This window comes from Acanthochromis polyacanthus, chromosome 2 (genome assembly GCF_021347895.1).
Source record: "Acanthochromis polyacanthus isolate Apoly-LR-REF ecotype Palm Island chromosome 2, KAUST_Apoly_ChrSc, whole genome shotgun sequence".
Lineage (NCBI taxonomy): Eukaryota > Metazoa > Chordata > Actinopteri > Pomacentridae > Acanthochromis > Acanthochromis polyacanthus.
The window spans coordinates 9,139,184-9,158,944 of NC_067114.1; the positions used below are offsets into that span (position 1 = coordinate 9,139,184).

General features: G+C 40.9%; 1 protein-coding gene across 1 annotated transcript; it reads right to left on the bottom strand.

Annotated features, from left to right (window-relative positions):
- Nucleotides 1–723: 723 nt before the first annotated feature.
- slc17a6b (solute carrier family 17 member 6b) lies at nucleotides 724–18,810 on the bottom strand. The gene is made up of 12 exons (XM_022200959.2): nucleotides 18,109–18,810; nucleotides 16,416–16,671; nucleotides 15,382–15,500; nucleotides 13,642–13,756; nucleotides 12,107–12,194; nucleotides 11,910–11,996; nucleotides 11,377–11,519; nucleotides 11,000–11,149; nucleotides 9,794–9,926; nucleotides 9,322–9,432; nucleotides 7,849–7,976; nucleotides 724–3,735 (listed from the first exon to the last, which is right to left on the bottom strand). Exons 1-12 carry the CDS (start codon nucleotides 18,180–18,182, stop codon nucleotides 3,394–3,396), a joined length of 1,746 nt encoding a protein of 581 aa, XP_022056651.1. The 5' UTR covers nucleotides 18,183–18,810; the 3' UTR covers nucleotides 724–3,393.
- Between the last annotated feature and the right edge of the window lie 951 nt (nucleotides 18,811–19,761).

A 19,761-nucleotide genomic window follows, 5' to 3' on the forward strand; every position in this document is an offset into this window, starting at 1 on the left:
ACAAGAAGCCTTAAATCACACTAAGTTAGTTTCTGGATGTAGAAGTTGAGTCATCCACCGAGACACTGAGTGCATCAGCTGAACTGCAGATAAAGGGCTGCTATAATATCGACTATACACAGAGGCGCTTTCAACAACCAATAATATTGTATATTTTTTCAGGTGCTACATTAGTAGTTGTTTAGGCATAAAAAGAAATCAAACAAATGAGCAAAATTTCATTTGAAACTACATTTCGGTTTGTGTGCCTGTGGTCTTTTCTTGTCACCCTTTTTGGCACAACATAAGAAAGTTATATTCCAATTATTTCCTGACTGTTTTGCTGAAATCTTTGGACCACTGATAATGATTGTGTGGTATTATACAACTGCACTTGGGAGTGGGACGTTTAGTGGCTCATTTAGTGACTAAAGAGTCACATAATTCCCTTAGGAGTTGGTAGAGATCTAAAATGAATATTGGACTTATATAGACACCAGGTGGCCAGAAACATGAGTCCAAATTATTATAATGTTGCTCCACAACTGCAGAAGATGTAAAACAAACAAACAAACAAACAAACAAACAAAAAACAGTCCTTTCACCTTATCAACTTGTATCTAGAGCAACATTTAAATATATTTCATAAAGTGATGTCTACTGCACTTATGTTGTTAAATATTAGCTGACTTTTTGCATGATTTGCCTTCCTCTGCCAGTACAAACACTCAGGACACACATAAATTAGTTTACAATTTTCTTTTTTTATCAAAAAAAGGATATAGAGTATTTCATTTTGACATCGACAAACCTCTCAATTTACACAGCAACAGAAGCCATAGAATCACACTTTAACTTCAGAGGCACAAAAACAGGAAACTTCTTACTACTTCAGGTTGCACATTTTGTCATTTTTCAGAATCGCATGTTAAGGTTTCCTCCTTAATCTCTGTGAACATTGTGACAATGAGATCAGGGTTGTTCAAGGGGGGAAGGAGGAGGTACATGTGGTTAAGTAGAGCAACGGGGGTCCAGACACTGAATGAAAGACATTAATCCAACTAAAAGCTGAGGAAAGACAGAAATAGACAGAGAGAGAGAGTGTAAGAGAGAGAGAGGAAACACCAGCACACAGTCAGTGCGGACCACACCAAAACAAAGACAGAAACATGAAGAAGACGAAGAGCGTCCGCTGCTTGGTCGGAGCTCTTTTTATCATTCTCATCTGGTGAGCAGTCCCGTCACAAACTCCTTGCACTTTCTTGTAGTCAAAGATGTTTGTGTTGGACTCTATTACTATATCTTTATACATATACTTCTACATTTTTTTCTTTACAAGTGTTTATTTTCTACATTTGTTATCACAAAAAACACGACTTTTAAACAAATGCATAAAAAACTGTTACAGAATGAATGTTTGTGACGTTTGACCAGAACTGTTACTATGGATTTATTGCTTTGTACACTGAGTAATGTTTGGTGCCACCTGCACACTTGTGGGGTCCAACATGCTGGAACTTCGCTGCTGCTGGTCCGTACTGCTTTAAAACATCTGGCTTCCAGCTAAAGCCCAGCTGTGCTTAACATCCTTTGGTTAATTGTGCAAAGAAATTGAAGCATCAGTAACAGTTTCTGAGACAAAGACAAAAAAAATCGAAAAGAATAAGAAACATTTTTGTAAAAGAAGGACAAACTACAAATTTCACTTTGTTCCATGCATAAATACACATCCACACACAGCTACATGGTGAAGTGACTGACATGAGGTCTCCACAGACGAGTGACAAACAACAAAACAAATTTGGCCCCCTTCAGACCTTGTCAGTGTAAGTGCAGAATGAGGACAAAAACGTAAGGTTCCGGTGGATTCTGCTCAGGAGCATAAAACACTTTTCATTAGCAGACAAAGGCAGGTTTTTACATTATAAACTGTCTCACTTCACCTCCATTCTGTAATGGAAAAAAAAGACAAACAGCCAGTTTGTCCAAATTGCACATATTAATGACTGATCCTCCGACTGTATCTTCTCTGTGACTCCTATTTTGGTGAACTTCATGCAAAGCATCGATACATGTAAACATTCAAACACTTGTTTGGGAATGTTCACAACTTTTATAATGCTGTTTGATATTTTATACTCATCACCTTCTCAGTCGTCTCAGTCTCTTTCTCATTTTAAACAATGAAGACTTATTTCTGTATTTCTTTTTCTTTTTCCTGTGGTACTTTTCTGGTTTGAAGTAGGGGGACTCAGCTGGAAAAAGGCAAGATTATGAATTTCCATGAGTCAATAAGCAACACTTATCCCTTTGATTGTGTAAATATCTATTCTAAATATTCTTTGTTTTCATCTCATTAAACTGAATTTGCCTTGTGGCTCTATAATAGTAAGACTGATTTCAGTTAATCCAAGTCTCTGCATTGCACCAGCCCTTCTTAAGGTCACGTAGGACCATAAATGAAGTCTAAATTTAATCTTATATCTTTATTCTTTCATGTCTCTGTTAGGTTTGTTTTAGATAAATCTTTTTAACAACGCATTGGTTCAACTAGATTCTTAGTGGCTTGACAGTGATGTTGAGTAAAATAATGGCTTTACTCCTGCATTGCACTGCAGAGATGTGTAGGGTTGTAAAAGCAAAAAAAGACCAAAAGTGCGCAGTTTCAAAAGGGATCACGGGTAACACACATTTGAAAGACATTTTTCACTTTTTGTGCAACCAAACAATCATCACAAATCATGATGCCACTTGTCAAAATCTCTACACCAGGTCACTTACATGTTTAGATTTACACACACAGAGAAGCCGGTGATAAGAAAACAACAATTAAAAAAAGTCATATTGTGCATCAAAGGGACACGCTAGTCTGAGTGCATTCAGGAGAGCTACAGTACAATCTATATCAACGGTGTGTCTAGTTTCTGTTTACAACGCTGTGCAGTGACATATTTATACACTGAAATGGCTGGCTTGTAGGATGCATGTACTGTAACTGTTAATTTAATAGATAAGGGGGTCAGTTCTGATGGGCAGCTTCTATTTTTAACCTACAGGCTTCATTGTGTTCAGGAAGCCTTCGCTGATGGCATGAAAATGTTCACGTTTACACACGATTGCACTCCAAATAAATATATCTATTATCAATATGCATAATAATACATTTACAGACTGCCAATTTGATATGTGTTACACCTCTATTAATCAAATATCTTTCACTTTTTTTATATATATTTTAGTAATTTTTACATTAAGTTGATCATTTTTTAGTTGTTTTTTAAATTTGTGCAAACAATACGACAATGGATTGTAGCTTTTCTTGTTTCTCGCTTGTTGACATTTTTCTGACTAAAACTGATGCACACTCAGGAAAATAAGTCTACTCATGTGTCAATGAAAGTGTGTCTGTTTGGTCTAGGAGTATCCCTCATCCTGCCTGTATCCGTAGCCTCCTGCCTGGGCTTCTTCCTGGACGTACTCCTCCGTCTTCTCCCAGCCGGCGGCCCAGCCTCCGTTCACCTGCGTGGTCGCGCCGTATGTCTTAGCTGGACCTCCGAAAGCACCGTAACTCTGAGTGATGTCGCCCGTTTCTTCTGCCAGCTCGTCCTCGTCGATGAAGCCGCACTTCTCCTCGCTGGTCAGCTCCGGGTCGGCCCACGGTTGCTTTTCTCCCGACGCAAAGATCCCGTAGAAGACGACGCCCCCATAATGCACCATGGAGGCGATGAGGAACACATACTGCCACTCCTCTCGAGTCTAAAGAGGGAAGAGGGGAAAATAGCAATTGAATATTCTACATATTTAATGAGAGAGTGAGTGAACTGATCCTACCAACAAGTTTGTACACTGTAGACATCGTTGTCTAAAAAGCCTTTAAAAACACAGTAAAGCACACGTTACGTTGCCCTGTCATTCTCATTATTATGTACCATACTGTTGCCACCACCACACCTAATATGTATTCACTAGCAAGGACCGCACCCTCAATTTGAAGCTTGATTGTTTATTGGATGCAAAGGATCATTTTGTTGGTGAGGATGACGAGGTAATCAGATTGGAAAAGGATGGATTGTTATTTGACCATTCCTGGTTCTATGAGAGGGTAGCAGTAACAATGAGTAGATCTTGAACACTGCTGGAGATGGTTAGAGAGGTTTTTGAAGAATCTGTGAGAACTCGGAAGGGTACGGCATGGAAACCATCACTGACCAAGAAACCAACAGAAGGAACATGACTGAAGAGCTAACTGTTGCTTAGAATCTTGTATCAGCAGTTGTACTGGACCATCGTGATGAGGAGGGAGCTGAGCTGGAAGGCGATTCTTCTATTTACCGATGAATCTACATTCCAACAATAGCCTACAGTCATGAGCTCTCGATGGTGACGGAAGCATGAAATGCCGAAATGAGTTTCCTCTGTAGGTTGGCTGTGTGTGGCCTTTGAGATAGGGTGAGGAGCTCTCAATGTGGAGGGAGCCTGCAGTAGAGTTGTTGCTCGTTTGTGCCAAAAGGAGCCAGGTGAAGTGGTTTAATGTCTGGTTTGGATATCTTTTGGGTAAATTGTTGGTGAGGCCAATGGATGAATGTGCAACTGGCATCATTTGCTGGAAATTTACACAGAAGGTTGATGGAAGCTGAAATGGTTTAAGTGGAGGATAGAGATGAGTGAAACTGTCATCTTGATCCTGCAATGAGAGTCAAATTTGTTGAATGGGAGGACAGAGATGAGTCAAACTGGCATCCTGGTGCTAGACTGAGACCAGTGCTTAGACAGGAGCTAGATGGAAGAATGATAGATGCCTACATCTCCAAGACGGAGAGCTATGTTGAAGATTAAGGTCAGGTTGTTGTCAAACTCTTGTACTATAAACTGGCAACGTGGTGCAAATTTATATTAGTAGTGGATAGAAACTGGCAACCCGGTGAGAGAGAGTTTGATCGGAACGGGGCATGGAAGGGAGAAACTGGCAAACTGGCAACCCGGTGCCAAGAGACAGAGAGAGAAAGAGAGAGAGAGAGAGAAAGAGAGAGAGAGAGAGAGAGAGAAGGACGTTGCTGATAACAACAGTGATGAGGATACAGTTAATTTAAGGTTAAGGTTCATCACGTGTTGAAAGCTCCAAGAGTTTGTCAGAAATTCATATATAGTTTGACTTTGACTTCAAGACGTTCTCATATGGTATCTTAAGACCAGAAACAATCTTACAACATGGTGAGTGGAACTGTTAGAAACGTGATGAGTGTTTCTGGGTGCATTCAGAGAAGAAGTCAGCTGTTCTGGTCTGGAGGTTTGCTTGCTTCAGTCAATGTGTTGTTTTTTTTAAATGGGCGGAGCTACAGGTAGCGTGGTGACGTCACGCTCTGACTCACGGCGTCTGCCGGATGGAAGATTGTTGTGCTTTACCACGTGATATACGCTCCGGGAGTTTGAAAGAAGTTTGGATAGTTCGACTTTGTCGTCAGCGCGGTGGCAAAGTAAAGTCTTTTTCTTAGTGTTTTCTGAAGACCCACGACTGTAGAAGTGTAGAAGGGCACATTCCGGATGCGCGTCTTTTCTGGACGTTCACCTGCTTCTGTCATCAATGCTGGAGCGAGTGGAAGTTGAGGATGGAGTAGCTACGTTTTGGTCTTCACTGAGAAGAGCCTCCCTGGTTGTAGCTGGGATGGGATTAGGAGTGTCTGATGCACCGGAGAACAGAAAGAGGAGTTCAGATGGGAGACGCGGGTTAATGTGTTTGTGGAGCGTCGCAGATCCCCTCTGTTCTGGGGCCTCCAATGTGGAGGAGATCTGGAGCTGGGTCAATGTTTCCTCGTGGAGGGCTGATGGATGAGCGGTTGGTGGTAAGTCAGAGTTTTCTAAAACTTTCAGACTGGCAGTGTGGCTAAGCGATGGTTGAACAAGAAGCGACAAAAGTGGGAAGGGCAAAGTGGTGTGTTGGAATATAAAACTGAGGGACTTTTGAAGTCCATGGGATATATCTTGCATACATTTTTATTAAAAGTTGAAAAATATATAATTTTATGTTCATTATGATCCTGTCTTTTCAAATTTCACAATTATTTATTATGGAAACAATCACTTATTTATAAAAAATGGCTGGATATCACTAAAATGTCAACTAAATAACTGTCCGAATTTAATAACAACCACCTTCTAATTAGCTAAACAATAATACAATGAGCTTGTTCAAAAATAGTGTTGATTGTGTTTTTTTATTAAGTTGAGATAATCATGATAGATATTTATTTTTTTAGCAACATATTAAGCTTTATATAACAAATTGCATCTGTTGAAGAAATCACTTTCAACTCAATTATCCATTACAAAACAGATATTCAGAAACTGCAGATTCCTGTGAAAGTGGAAAATTATTATTTTGCACATGTTTATATACTGAATAACAACAGCACTGTAGTGATATTTTTTAGCTGTTTATTAAATGGAGATACAATCTTGAGCTGAGGTTCAGGAGCAGGATGTCACCTCAGTCACTCCCCTTCCTGTTCTAGGGTCAATATACACTCAGCAAAAATATAAATGCAGCACTTTTGTTTTTGCTCCCATTTTTTATGAGATGAACTCAAAGATCTAAATCTTTTTCCACATACACAATATCACCATTTCTCTCAAATATTGTTCACAAATCTGTCTAAATCTGTGATAGTGAGCACTTCTCCTTTGCTGAGATAATCCATCCCACCTCACAGGTGTGCCATATCAAGATCCTGATTAGACACCATGATTAGTGCACAGGTGTGCCTTAGACTGCCCACAATAAAAGGCCACTCTGAAATGTGCAGTTTTATCACACAGCACAATGCAACAGATGTTGCAAGATTTGAGGGAGCGTGCAATTGGCATTCTGACAGCAGGAATGTCAACTAGAGCTGTTGCTCGTGTATTGAATGTTCATTTCTCTACCATAAGCCGTCTCCAAAGGAGTTTCAGAGAATTTGGCAGTACATCCAACCAGCCTCACAACTGCAGACCACGAGTAACCACACCAGCCCAGGACCTCCACATCCAGCATGTTCACCTCCAAGATGGTCTGAGACCACTAGTTGACAGGTATCGTAGTTGACATTTTTTCTGTTTTCAGGCCTAAAATCAACTTGGCTGCCTATAACAAAACACCACATGGCATTTTTACAGAAAGATTCTTCTAAAATATTATATATACAATTGAGTAAAAGGGAAATTGAAAGTTATTTATAAAGATATTGTAGTAAACCTGTTGACATGCCATAAATCCACATCTCTTTATATTCAATAACTCAGCAAGCCTTGGAGTCTTGCTAGTCTTTTCTTCAGGAGGAAATGACATCATGTGGAGCAGGTCATGTGATCTGGAATTAACGCAGTTCTTTGACAGGCGTTTTGTAATGAGTAACTTAGTTGAAAGTGTTTTCTCAGACACAATTTGTTATTTTCCATATCAAATTTTATATATTGCCAAAAAAGAAATATCCTTCATGATTATTTCAACTTAATTTAAAGAACACAGTCAAAACTATTTTTGAATAAGCTAATTTTATTACTGTTTAGCTAATTAGAAGCTGGTTGTTACTAAATTCGGACGGTCATTTAGTTGACATTTTAGTGATATTTAGTCATATTTTATTCATAAGTGATTGTTTCCATAATAAATAATAATGGAATTTGTAAAGACATGATCATAATAAGCATAAAAAACATTAACTTTTTTTTTTTACTTTGAATAAAAGTGTATGGAAGATATATCCCATGGACTTCACAAGTCCCTCAGTTATACATTGACCCTTAAAATGGAGCCGTTCTGTCTTGTTCAGGCCTCCTTTAGGACTTTTTTGCACACTGTATGACAGTATTATTTGGAGGAAAACCTCTTACCTTGTTCTTTGTCATAGCACCAACAATCAGTGGGCAGACCATCCCAGACAGGGTCCCCACCCCATTAGAGATGCCCATCAGGATACTTGCATAACGTGGAGCAATGTCCAGGTGATTGACGTTAAAGCCTGACAGATCAAATGAAAACACAGACGACAGATTTTTACTCTTGCGAATTATAACAAGGGCACTAACCCGATTTAGATTCCAAATGGAGGGAGACAGAGAGACAGTGTGTAAAAGAAAAAAAGAGCAACAGAAGCAGGACACAGTAGTAGATGAAAGCAGCACAAATGGTGACCATCTTGTTGGATAAAAAAAATCGGCATCATCTCATCCCGTATCATCCTCCTCCTCCCCCACCCTGACTGGCTGAATGAGTAAGTGTCCTCGCGAGCTGCTGCACACTGGCTGCCTGGCAAATCCCCCGAGACAGCTAGCACTGAATTATTAAACACTCCGGGAGAGAGCTGGAGAACAACAGGCAAGAAACTGATTTTGCACGCAGTCGTGGACCTCTGCATCCTCTGCAGCTAAACGTAAACAAGATCTGTTGAATGAATGAAGGAAGAAAGGTTCAGGTGTAAGGCCAGCAATATGAATCAGATACGGGGAGTATTAGGCAGCTAATACTGATAAAGCTCCATGCACAAAGATGGGGAGCAAAGGTCCAGAGGCGTTCTTTGAAGTCACTACTTCTGGCCCCTTTTACACCGATAATGTTTCTTTGATTTTCACAATGGATTAAACAAACTAAGATGTGCTATTTGGCTTTAGAGATGATGGATTTCTTTTTGATTTCTTTGGTCAGTCTTGCTGTTTTCTTTGATTTGTACCATCTTCTGGCTACAACGTCATAATTAACATGCAGACATAAGAATATCCTTCTCTTGTACACACCAAAAAAGAAAATAATTCCTTCAAGTAAGATAATATACTCTGAATTGCACACTTTCTTTATAAATATTGACTCATTTATTGTGCCATTAAACAGTATACAGCAGCCCCAATAATTACTAAACTGTACACATGTTAGAGGCTTTGGAGATAAAGTCAGAGAGGCCAGACTAAGATGGTTCGGACATGTCCAGAGGAGAGAGAGTGAATATATTGGTAGAAGGATGCTGAGTTTCCCACTGCCAGGCAGGAGGCCTAGAGGAAGACCAAAGAGGAGGTTTATGGATGTGGTTAGGGAGGACATGAAGGTAGTTGGTGTGGGAGAGGAGGATGCAGAGGACAGGATTAGATGGAGGCAATTGATTTGCTGTGGTGACCCCTGAAGGGAAAAGCCGAAAAGAAAAGAAGAAGAAGAAGATTCCCACTGAAATTTTGAAATCTGGTCAGTTAGGATTCTCAAATCGTAGACTCAATAAATGCACCACGATCACATCATTTTAAAGACAGCATATTATATTCTAATTTTAGTCGTGATTATATGCTGATTGCAGTGGAAGTGTGGTTGCTTGTACTAACCTGATATAGCAAATCCGCTGAAACCCACAGCCAGCACAAGGAAGGAGATCGCCACCCCTTTGCTGTGGGAATATCCAACCACCAGCAGCAATGTGGCCTCCATGCCAAATCCTAGCAGCGAGAGACAGCAGGTCACACACATACACACACAAACCCACACAAAGCCCACGGGCTGTTGGTCATCGTGGTGCCAATTGAATTAAGCACGATACACGGCCTTCACTCAATTACGTCAGTGACAGATATGAAATCAATGCACAGTGACAATCAGTGAGTCGACTTGTGTGCTGAAGTATTGAACAGACAGTAAAAGTATAAACAAAACCCGTCTCTTAAACCCAGTGAGGAGCAACTCAAAAAGAAAAAAAAAAACAACAACAGTATGGATCTAACACCGTGAAAGTAACACCCTGTAGTTGTGCTGAGAGAGGTGTGGAAAATTTTGATTTCATCCTCAGCTCAGACTTCTCACCTCCACAGTTCATGATTTTCCTGACAGTGGTAGTCGTCAGGATGTTCTTGCTGCGCAGGTAGTCGGCCAGCTGGCCACCGATGGGCACAATGATGGTCATCACCAAGTGGGGGAGGGCAGACAGTATGCCGACCTGCAAACGCATGGAGAAAATCAGGCCAAGTCAGCTGCAGGAGGAAATGGCAGCACGATAAATGTATGTAGGATATGGATATTATATGTTTAATAACATGTTGTCTTTTATTATTTTCTGTAAAGGCCTTAAAAATCTGCTTCTCATGTATAGAGGCCTTCACCAACACAAAATAATTTGTCATGGTTAGAAAAGTGCAGGAGATTCTCGTATTCTTCCGTATTTGTGCTTTTCTCACTGATTCGAGATAGATGTGACTCAGCTGGAAAAGAAAAATATTTTGCACTTTTCTTATTCATTCATTCCCTTCTCTTGATACAGCAAACTCAACAATCTGAGCAGTTTGTTTTCAAATGTGAAGTAAACAGATATTTCTGACTCTAATAAGTCATCATCACTAATAAGTGTAGTGTTGCCCAACTGTCAGTTTGCAGCTTTGAAATGTGACTCATGTGGGATTGTTAGTAGAAAGTCCTTTTTTTTCCCTGTTGAGAGAATTTTTGAGGAAACTGTAGTAGATAATAGTCACATTCAGAATTTGGACACTCAAAGAAAATGGCAAAGAGACCATTAAACAGCAAATGACATACTTTAAATTTGATTGTTGTGGTAAAGTCGTGATTGTTTCAGCTATAAAATATGTTCTAAGTGACTCTCATGGATATAATTTATTCATTTTCACCCGGTCTTGAAGTTACAGTTCTAATAATGTCATTTTACTCCTTATGAATCACTTGATCTTTCATTGTGGATTTTCCTGACTTGTAATATACCTTTATCCTAGAGACATAACAGCCTTTTATACTGGTTGTTGTGAACTTATTTCACCTTGTTACACAATGAACCGGATCACCAGAAAGAACCTGCGGCCACTAGTTTCACTGACAGTGATTCTGATGACGGATCAATGAATCAGCCAAACAGCAAAGTGTCACATGCTCGGCTTTAAAACATCTGACTCTGAAACACTGGTGTCGCGTTTCGCCCCATGGCTTTTGAATTCATCGCATATCGATTGTGTAATTGATGCTGCATGTTTGCCGCTAGTCCAGTGACTTACAGCATACGCTCACCTTGCTTATCTCAAAGCCAAACACTTCCTCAAAGTACGCAGGCTGGCTGATCAGCAGCAGGTAGAACGTCCAGCTCCTGCAGAAGTTGGCTACGATGATTGCATAGACAGGCATAGAGGTGAAGAACTTTCTCCAAGGCGTCTTGAATTTCTGGAATATATTACGACAAATAATTGATTTGCACATTGTAGTGGACAATATACAGTGTATTATCTGTCTGTTATTGTCTGTCTGGTGAGACGGAAATGGCTGATGAATCTGTATTGTGTTGCTAATTGTACAAGACAAAGGATTGGAAACTAATAGTAATGGATAAAGTCATTTATATTGATTGTGTTCTTTAAGTCTAGGTTGCTATCTGGAGGGTCTCCCCTCACCTCTGCAGGACCCATTAGCTTGGCACTCTCTCCAATGCTCTCCTCGATGTAGCAGCGTTCCTCATCGGTGATGGTCGGATGTTCAGCAGGGCTCTCATAAGACACAAGGATCCAGAACATGTACCAGAAGATGCCAAAGCATCCTGCGTATTGCAGACGGATGACATGTCAGAACTTCAGCTAACTGCAGACGGAGCACTGCGGCTAATTTTGACCTCGGCTCTATGCACATGCAGAGTATTTGGCAGCCTGCTCTTTCCAAAATGCCTGAGAGAATAAAACTCAGACAGGGAAGCTGACTGTATCCAGTGCAGAGAGAAAGAGAGATGGGGGGGGTTATTTATCGATGCACCAAAACATCGGGTGGAGGAAATCAATGCACAGTCTGCCTGGATAAATCCATTTGACTTTCACTGGGGTCTTTAACTGTCACACTCTTAAGAGCTCACAGCAAAAGAACCTGTACACATATACGATTTTATACATTATTACATTAATTCCCTTGTGGAACAGTGTGTATCAATCGCTCTTACCATAGACATAGAACACTGAGGACCATCCTGTGTACTGAACCAGGATCCCAGCCAGAGGCATCGCTATCACAGCACCAGCATAAGAGCCTGCAAACGAAAACAACGAGACAAAACGCTCAGAAGCTCTGACATATTATTCAGGTCAGTGACATGGAACCCAGTTTATCAGCGCCAATAGTAGATCTGTCAGTATTTACCACAGAATGAGATGGTGGCCAGACGGCTCCTCTCCAGCGGTGGAGCCCATTTACTCCAGATGCCATGACAGGCCGGGTAGGTCACTCCCTAAACACAGAACACAAAGGAACCATCTGTATTAATTCATAAAGAAATAGCAGAACTCCGTGTTCTTTTGCCTGCTAATTTGACAATTCAAACAAGCATTTTCTTGTACACATTCAGAGAGAAATTTCAGTGCTCCATGTTGGTCATTTCTTGTTTCCCAGAACCCAATAAGATCCTTTAAATGCAGCCCAATTATCTGTTGAAATAATAAAGAAGATTTGTCCAGCAAACAAATTACAGGCCATATGCATGCGTTAGTTTGCATCATTATTTGTATCAAACAAGCCAAATTGGATTCTCAGCATCTCCATACAAAACCTGTCCCATTTTACCTTCCCATTTCAAACATTTTTTCACAGCATTACCGTCAGAATTTAAGATGTTCAGCAGTTTCAGGATGCGCTAATCGTCTGTCTGGAATACCCTTATATGAATTGGAACCAACAGATATCTGGTACAATAACTAACAAATATTAACATTTTCACCCCAGTAATTATCATGAGCAAACCGCGCCGTGAGCAAAGAGGACCTGATAAGCTGCTCAGGAAGCAAAGCAGGCCTGCAGATATTAAATGTTCATCAGCTGCTAATTTGAACAACCTGCTGATGTAAAAAATACAATTTGCACGGATGTTCTTGCTGTGGAAGAGCTGCATAATGTCACCAGTCTTTGAGAGATGAAACGAGAGATCAAGATATTTTTGTTTTTTCTTTTATTTCATAAAGAACTGCTGAAACATGTTATATGATGCTAGTTTACTGATGAAGGAATTATTTACAACCAAATTAGATGGAAAAGTGTCAGGCAGACATTCCCTATAGTCCTAAAAGATGATGCCTAAAAACATATTTCTGTTATTCAGTGTTTTCTTTGTTAGAACTGTAGTATCAGCTTTCTGTATTTTCCACTGCAACAGACAAACATCATCAGCACGCCAAGATTTATTCCACAGCAGGCATTTTTTTTCTGGGGTGTTGCGTTTCACTACGAAGCCAAAGGATTGATGTGAGTTTAGCATATCAGCATTTTCCTTCTCATCCGTCTGTATGGGAGCACTTTGCTGCTGTGTATCCTGGATACAAAGTGTAAGAGTAAAGAAAAAAAGAAAAGAAAATGAGCTGGACTATCCCACAAAACCCAGCTGTAGTGGACTGGATCAATACAGCTCATCTCGCATTTCCTCTGGCTGAATATCCAGTGCATGTTGCAGTTTTTCCCTTTGTTTTCTCTCTTCGTCAAATATGCAGGAAGCTCCCTTTGTATAGAGTATTATTACAAATCTTCTGATATTTATACCCACAATAACATCAAATTAAATGTAATTAAAGGCAATCCTTATAGATGAGAGTATATTGGGTTCTGTTTTCTATTTAAGTAAAAATGACGATTTTTATTGAAGGAAAGGCATATTTAAAACGTTATAATCCACCTTTAGTTGTTCTTACCTCCACCAGTCCTTGTAATATCCTCACAAAGATGACACACCCATAATGCACTCTGGCAGCAGAGGGGATGAACATGTTGAGAGTAGAGGTGAGGACAATGGCTGCACCAAATACCCTGAAATATCAGAATAAAACGCATTACAGCAACTGAACATATATGACATTAACACATTTTAGCTCTAGTAAAATCCAATGAAATATAACATTATGACTCTTTTTGGGGAGGTTAAAAAGAACCATTGGCCTTGAGGTTTTTAAAATATTTTTTCCACTAAAGAAATACGCACAAGAGGTGGTTTCTATTTTACATAAAAATCCTCTTTGTTTATATCTCATTTTCCATCACTTAAAACCCCTGTAGAGTAAAATCATTGCTGCAGCCGAGCCGAGCACGTATCCACGCGGCTCGTGTGACCCGTCCTCGGATCTGATTGGCCCGGCTCCACATGCGCTCTTTTGACGTCACGCGGATAAATATTTTAAGCAGCGACGCCACATTAAGAGTCACGTCGATGCGTAAATGTCGCTTAGCAACCCGGTTTTTTTTCCACCTTGAAGAAATTTTCATGAAGAAAGTCATTTAACTTTAATTTGGCATCGACTGAGAGAAAAAGAAGAAGATTTATTGATCAATATGGACTCAGAAATAAAACAATATAGGCTCTGTTGCTAAAATGCTGTCAAAGTTATTATCATTATTACTATTATTATTGTTTTTGTTGTTGTGTTAAAGGGAGAATGAAATGAATAACATTAGCTTTCTGCATGTCATTTATTATTTTTCATTTTTTGTGTGTTTTCCTTGAGGGAGCAGCTGAGCAAGTGAATAAACACGGAGCTGTTTCTCATTTCTGTCACGTCCTCCCGCCCCTCTCATCCACGCGTGGGGGGCAAGCCCTAATCCGGTGGAGATAGTGTTGGACACGGGACCGATTGATTCGATCGCATCCTGGTGTCAATCATGAGGACGAGGTGCACAAAAACAGAATGCAGGGAGAGAAGGCTTAAACACAAAAAGAAGAAGAAAAAAGTGTAGATGCCACTTTTTAAAACAGAATTATTGCGTAAAATTGGCCTGTTGAGGCCTCTTCTGTTGAACCATAAGGTTTCAGTAGCAAAAGAATTGTGCAGTCATGTTATATAGCAGCATCCTCACTCCTAAAATGTGCGTATTAATGCTCCATATCCTTGCGTAATTATAGTGACTGACGCATTGGCAGAGCTCATGCGAATTAAAGCCTTTGGCGACCAGAGCGGTTCTGCTATCCATGCCCTGAGAGAGCGACAGATTAGACCCGGCGCTCCTGCCCCGGGGGAGCTCATTAACAGGTGGCAGAAAGCCCTGACACCGGGAGCTGCAGGCCTGCCAGCCCAATGCCCTCCCTGCAGCTCTGCATCAGCCTCAGAGCTGCACGCTGTCCCTATTCCTCACAGCTCAGACAGGCGTCTTTTACGCATCACCTTCGTTGTGTTAGATTCCGTTTCTCATGGAATTTATTCCACTCCCCCGAGTTGCACATTCTTATTTTTTCCACAGTCTATTTTAGAAAATAACAAATAAAGAAAACAACACATAAAGGGAGTGAGAGGAGCAAGACAGAGGCACGCCAACTGTTCAGTCGTTTCGTTTAATATGCCAACAATCATTAGAAGAAGAAGAAAAAAGAATCCTAATGCTTCATCTCCCAGATGACTGTGGCTGAGGTGTATTCATGGCAGTTCACGGGGAGTGCCGCCTACCTGTTTGCTGCCAGCCTGGAGGATATGTAGCCTCCCGGGATTTGTGTCACGATGTAGCCCCAGAAAAAAGATCCATGAATCATCCCCACCGTCTCTGGATCCCAGTTGAACTTGGCTTTCTGGTGGATGATATGGTAAACAGAAAGCAATGGGGAAAAAGAACAATGACAGTGACGTTAAAGAATCCACATGTGCTGCTTTTTCTCGTGTCACCAATGAGGAAATGAACGAATTTCTTGGCCTGATACAAAGGCAGGCCTGTTTCCTAAAGGCCCGCGACTGTTTATTTCGATTAGGTGACATTTATGTGATCATTAGAGCATCCATCATGTCTGTCTTTTAAATAATACTGAATATGAAGCTGTATAGAAAGGAATTTGTTGTGCTCGTTGGGTGAAAATGAGGATTTGGATCACAGGGATTTGCATCAAAACCTAAAAAAATACGCATTATTTTAACCCAAATAAACTGTTCTTTTGTATATTTGAGACATGGCTTTATAGATTTTTGTGCCTTCATTTGGGTTTCATACAAGTTTGTGTTTTCAAGGAGATTTGGTAAAATCGTCAACTAATATGTTTACGCTTGAGTTAGACAAATACGCAAAGGACAGTGATACATTTGGGGTTAAATCTGTTTAAATTAGCTGACATGTGCTGTTCTATCAAAAATGTAAAGTTATCCTGCAATAAAGGCTTGCTGTCATTATTAAACAGCTGAAGTGCTGCACATTAGGAAATGGGCGTGTTTTCAAACATGCAGCCCCATTAAAAATAAAATAAAATAATGCACAGATATCTGCAAAAATTGTAAGGAAGCTCATGATTAGTTAGAGAGATTTAAGATTTAGGAAATGATTTAATGGGCCAATGAGGCAGCAGCAGGCCTGACGCCTTCCTATCTCATGCCTGGAGAAATTCGTCGTCCTATTTATTTCATTCTTTCTTTTTTTTTCTTGCTTGATAATATGGAATCGGGCGTCCTAAGGCATGCATTCTGCCCCGTTTGGAAGCTGCTCTTATCCTTTGCCACACCTCTTTGATGATGATCTTGCCGTTCTGGTGGATGGTGCTGTTGTTGACCATGCCCACTATGGCCACGCCCAGGTTACATCTGATGCCGAAGGAGATACAGAAGCCCAGGCCGCTCATGATGGCGATGATGTAGCGTTGGGGCAAACCGAAGCACTTGCAGTCGCACAGCGGGGGCTTCTTCTCCGCGGCCTCCCGTGGCCGCCCATCCTCCGTCAGCTCGATCACCTCCCCGGTTTTCTGTTTCCTCTCTATCACCCTGCAACAGCCAGGTGAGGAAAAACACCGACTGCTGAGTCCTCCCAGACAAAATGCCACGACATGAGAAGATGATGCTCAAAGAGAACAGAAAATATCTCCAACTGGAGGCCCATTTTTATTTCTATTCTGCGTTTTATTTCTAATAAGCTGGAAGCTTTGGAGCCTGAGTGGGTTTATCTGAGAATTCTTGTCCTACAGTGAAGAAAATGCAGGAAGCAGCTCATGGAGAATCACCTCAGTCACAGAGCTGTAGGGGTGGCTGGGCCTCTACTGCATTTTCCTCATCTTAGTGTCACACTGAGAGAATCACACCAGAGCTTCAAGTCAGAAGCTTCAGAAAGACGCGAGGAACGAATAAAAACCGAAGGTGCCAATTTTCCTTTCAACAATATGTCATAAGCAAAACACCCAAAGTTCAGCCTGTACAGCTGAAAACAGACGAACATTGTCCCCTGACTGTACCGCATTGCAGCAGCCCCTCACTTTCACACTCATTAGCATTCAGGAACCGAGCAGCAGCTCCAGCCTGCAGACACACGTCTGTGGGCTTTCCTCAAACCCCCCTCTCTTTTTTCCGCTTTCTCCTATCCAGGAAAGTCACCTTTATTAGGCCTATTTTGTCCAAATTTAGAATGCAAAAAGCGATAGGAAAAAAATCAAAAATATTTAATATCCTGTTTATGAATGAAAAACTTCAAGGCTAATTATGTTTAAAAATGGAGAGAAAATAATCGAATAAAATGCAAAATGGGGTGAAATATTGCAGAGGAATCAAATGCCTTGAGGTTATGAGATCCAGAAAATGTTGTATTAAGAGAAATCAGTTTTATTCTAGTATTTCTGCTGCAGGTGTGAAGGAATCAAAGCAATGCCTGCCTTCCAAATGAAATAGAAAGGGTCTAGAAGTCGTTAAAATGCTTTTTGTTCAGCATGATTTCTGCATTAAGGGAGAAGCGAAATGACACCGGCTAAAACAATCAAAGCCACTCTCCCTAAATCTGACACACAACAAGCTGCAGGTTTGTCTTTCGTGCGCGTCACTGGCTGCAAAAATGATCTGAAATGCGTTACAAATTATGAATGAATCCCTAAAAATGTCTGGCGTGGCCTACGCGTCCTGCATAAATCTGTCTGCCAATGAGATTCATGTACAGGCCCTCTGCATCAGGATCCAGTGGAATCCAAACGCCTGCCAACAACACACACGCGCACACACGCACGCACGCACATTTGATTGCATAATTTTCTTCTCACTTCTAGAGGCGTGACTAGAGATCCCTGTAAGTTGTAAAGCAGTTTTAGGTGGCCCACGGACACACACACACCCCTCTGTGGCGCGTGTCTTGTTAACATCCACGCAAATAATCACATTTTAGGTAAAACACACACGCACAAGTCCAGGTGATAAAAAAGAGAGAAAAATGCACGCTCTTACCTGTACATATGGCCCAGGGTCTTCCCCGCAAATTCCTTGACCCCCGCCGTGGCTTTCGTCTTCATGGACTCCATATCCAGTTTCTGTGTGCTAAGGCCTGCTTTTATTTGTATTTTTTTTTTCAAATAATATTTTACTGCTTGGGCGTCATGTTACAGCGCAGGATGGCCGACTGCAGCGGCTGCAAGGAAAACAACAAACCAAGTTCTAAAAGAAACGTGAGCCCAGGGAGGCGACGGTCCGTGCGTAATTTTCTCGCGCCCAGGCGGAAAGCGCAAAAGCGAAAACACCTCCGTTTCAAAGAAGGGGGACCTAAACGAGCTGTGCGCCTTCATCCACCACCAGCTCATCTCCTGCCTGATGTACAGTAGCCGCGCCGAGTGCCATCACGACGGGGGGAGAAAAAAAAACGAGGGGGAAATTGACAGCCAGCGTCGTAACGGATCTGCGTTCACGACGAGAAAAGACGAGATAACGAATGGAAGGAATTTTAAAAAACGAGAACAAGTCAAAGTTCAGAAATCAGAAGTGGCTGTTTGGAGTAGCTTCAATAAATCAAAGAGGGAGTGAGGCTGGATCGTGTCTCCTGTGGTGAGCGCAGGTTCATCTGACGTCGTGTTCAGCACCGAGGTCAGCGACAGCAGCAGCTCCGCTTCCCAACATCTGGCCAGCTGCTGAGCGCAAATGAAGGCCGGGGTCCAAACACAACATGCTAATACATATATATGAGTCTCTCTCTATTAGTAATTTCATAAAACATTAAGAGGAGGGAGCGAGAGGAGGGGAAAATGTGACACAGTCGAATCTTTATTTCGCAGCTTTAATAATGCGCCATATAAATGAACAGCTTCGATTATGTGCGTTTTCCTTGTAATTTTGCGGGGTTTTGTGTTTTAAAAAGCATCAAAAACAAGGACAGTAACCCCCATATTAAAGCTGCAGCCCTCCTGAGGGCGGTACTATGGAAACCAAATGAGCAGGAGTGGATTTCCTCCCCAACTAGCTCCTCTCCCCAACGCAGGAATCCATCAATAATTTAAGCGTCTCCCCTGTTTTCATCCCCCAGACAACCACATGTTCCACGGAAGCACGAAGCAAATTCTAAAGTCATTCTTTTTTATTTTGTTATTAACATTGTGTGAGATTTAAATAATAATAATAATGATGATGATAATAGCAATGATAACAAATAACAGCAACAATAATAACAATAATGTCCCTTTAAGATCAAGATCTTGCCTTGAAGGACAAAAGGGAGAAAAGAAAAGCGATCAGTTCATTTCTTCGTTTCTTTTTATTTGTGGGCTTTGGGCGACACCTGGTGGTTGTAAATGAAAGTCTCACAATTTGTTCTGGGTTTTTCTTCCTTTGTGTTATTACTAATAATTTCTTCTCTTTTACCTTGTTATTGCTATTTGATTACCTTTTATTTATATGCAGTTTGCTAGGTAGTTTTTTACAAATCCTTTTTCTCTTAAAGTTGCTTTAAAAAGTGTATTGTCTCACTGTGACGTTGCAGCACTACTGGGAAGAATGTTCTTTGTGCAGACGTTCTACATTCACCTGCTGGAGTTAGGAAGGTTTTAACTTTGTTTGCCTAAAATGTGACCGCATCCATGAGCATCACAGGTAATTTGGAAGTCAGTCCTGATT

Excerpts from the sequence above, each read along its gene's own strand:
- slc17a6b (XM_022200959.2), bottom strand. The coding sequence starts at position 18,182 with ATGGAGTCCATGAAGACGAAAGCCACGGCGGGGGTCAAGGAATTTGCG. Across the intron at positions 16,672-18,108 it reads ACCCTGGGCCATATGTACAG|GGTGATAGAGAGGAAACAGA; the intron begins GTAAGAGCGTGC and ends TGGCTGTTGCAG. Across the intron at positions 9,927-10,999 it reads TTGGCTTTGAGATAAGCAAG|GTCGGCATACTGTCTGCCCT; the intron begins GTGAGCGTATGC and ends ATGCGTTTGCAG.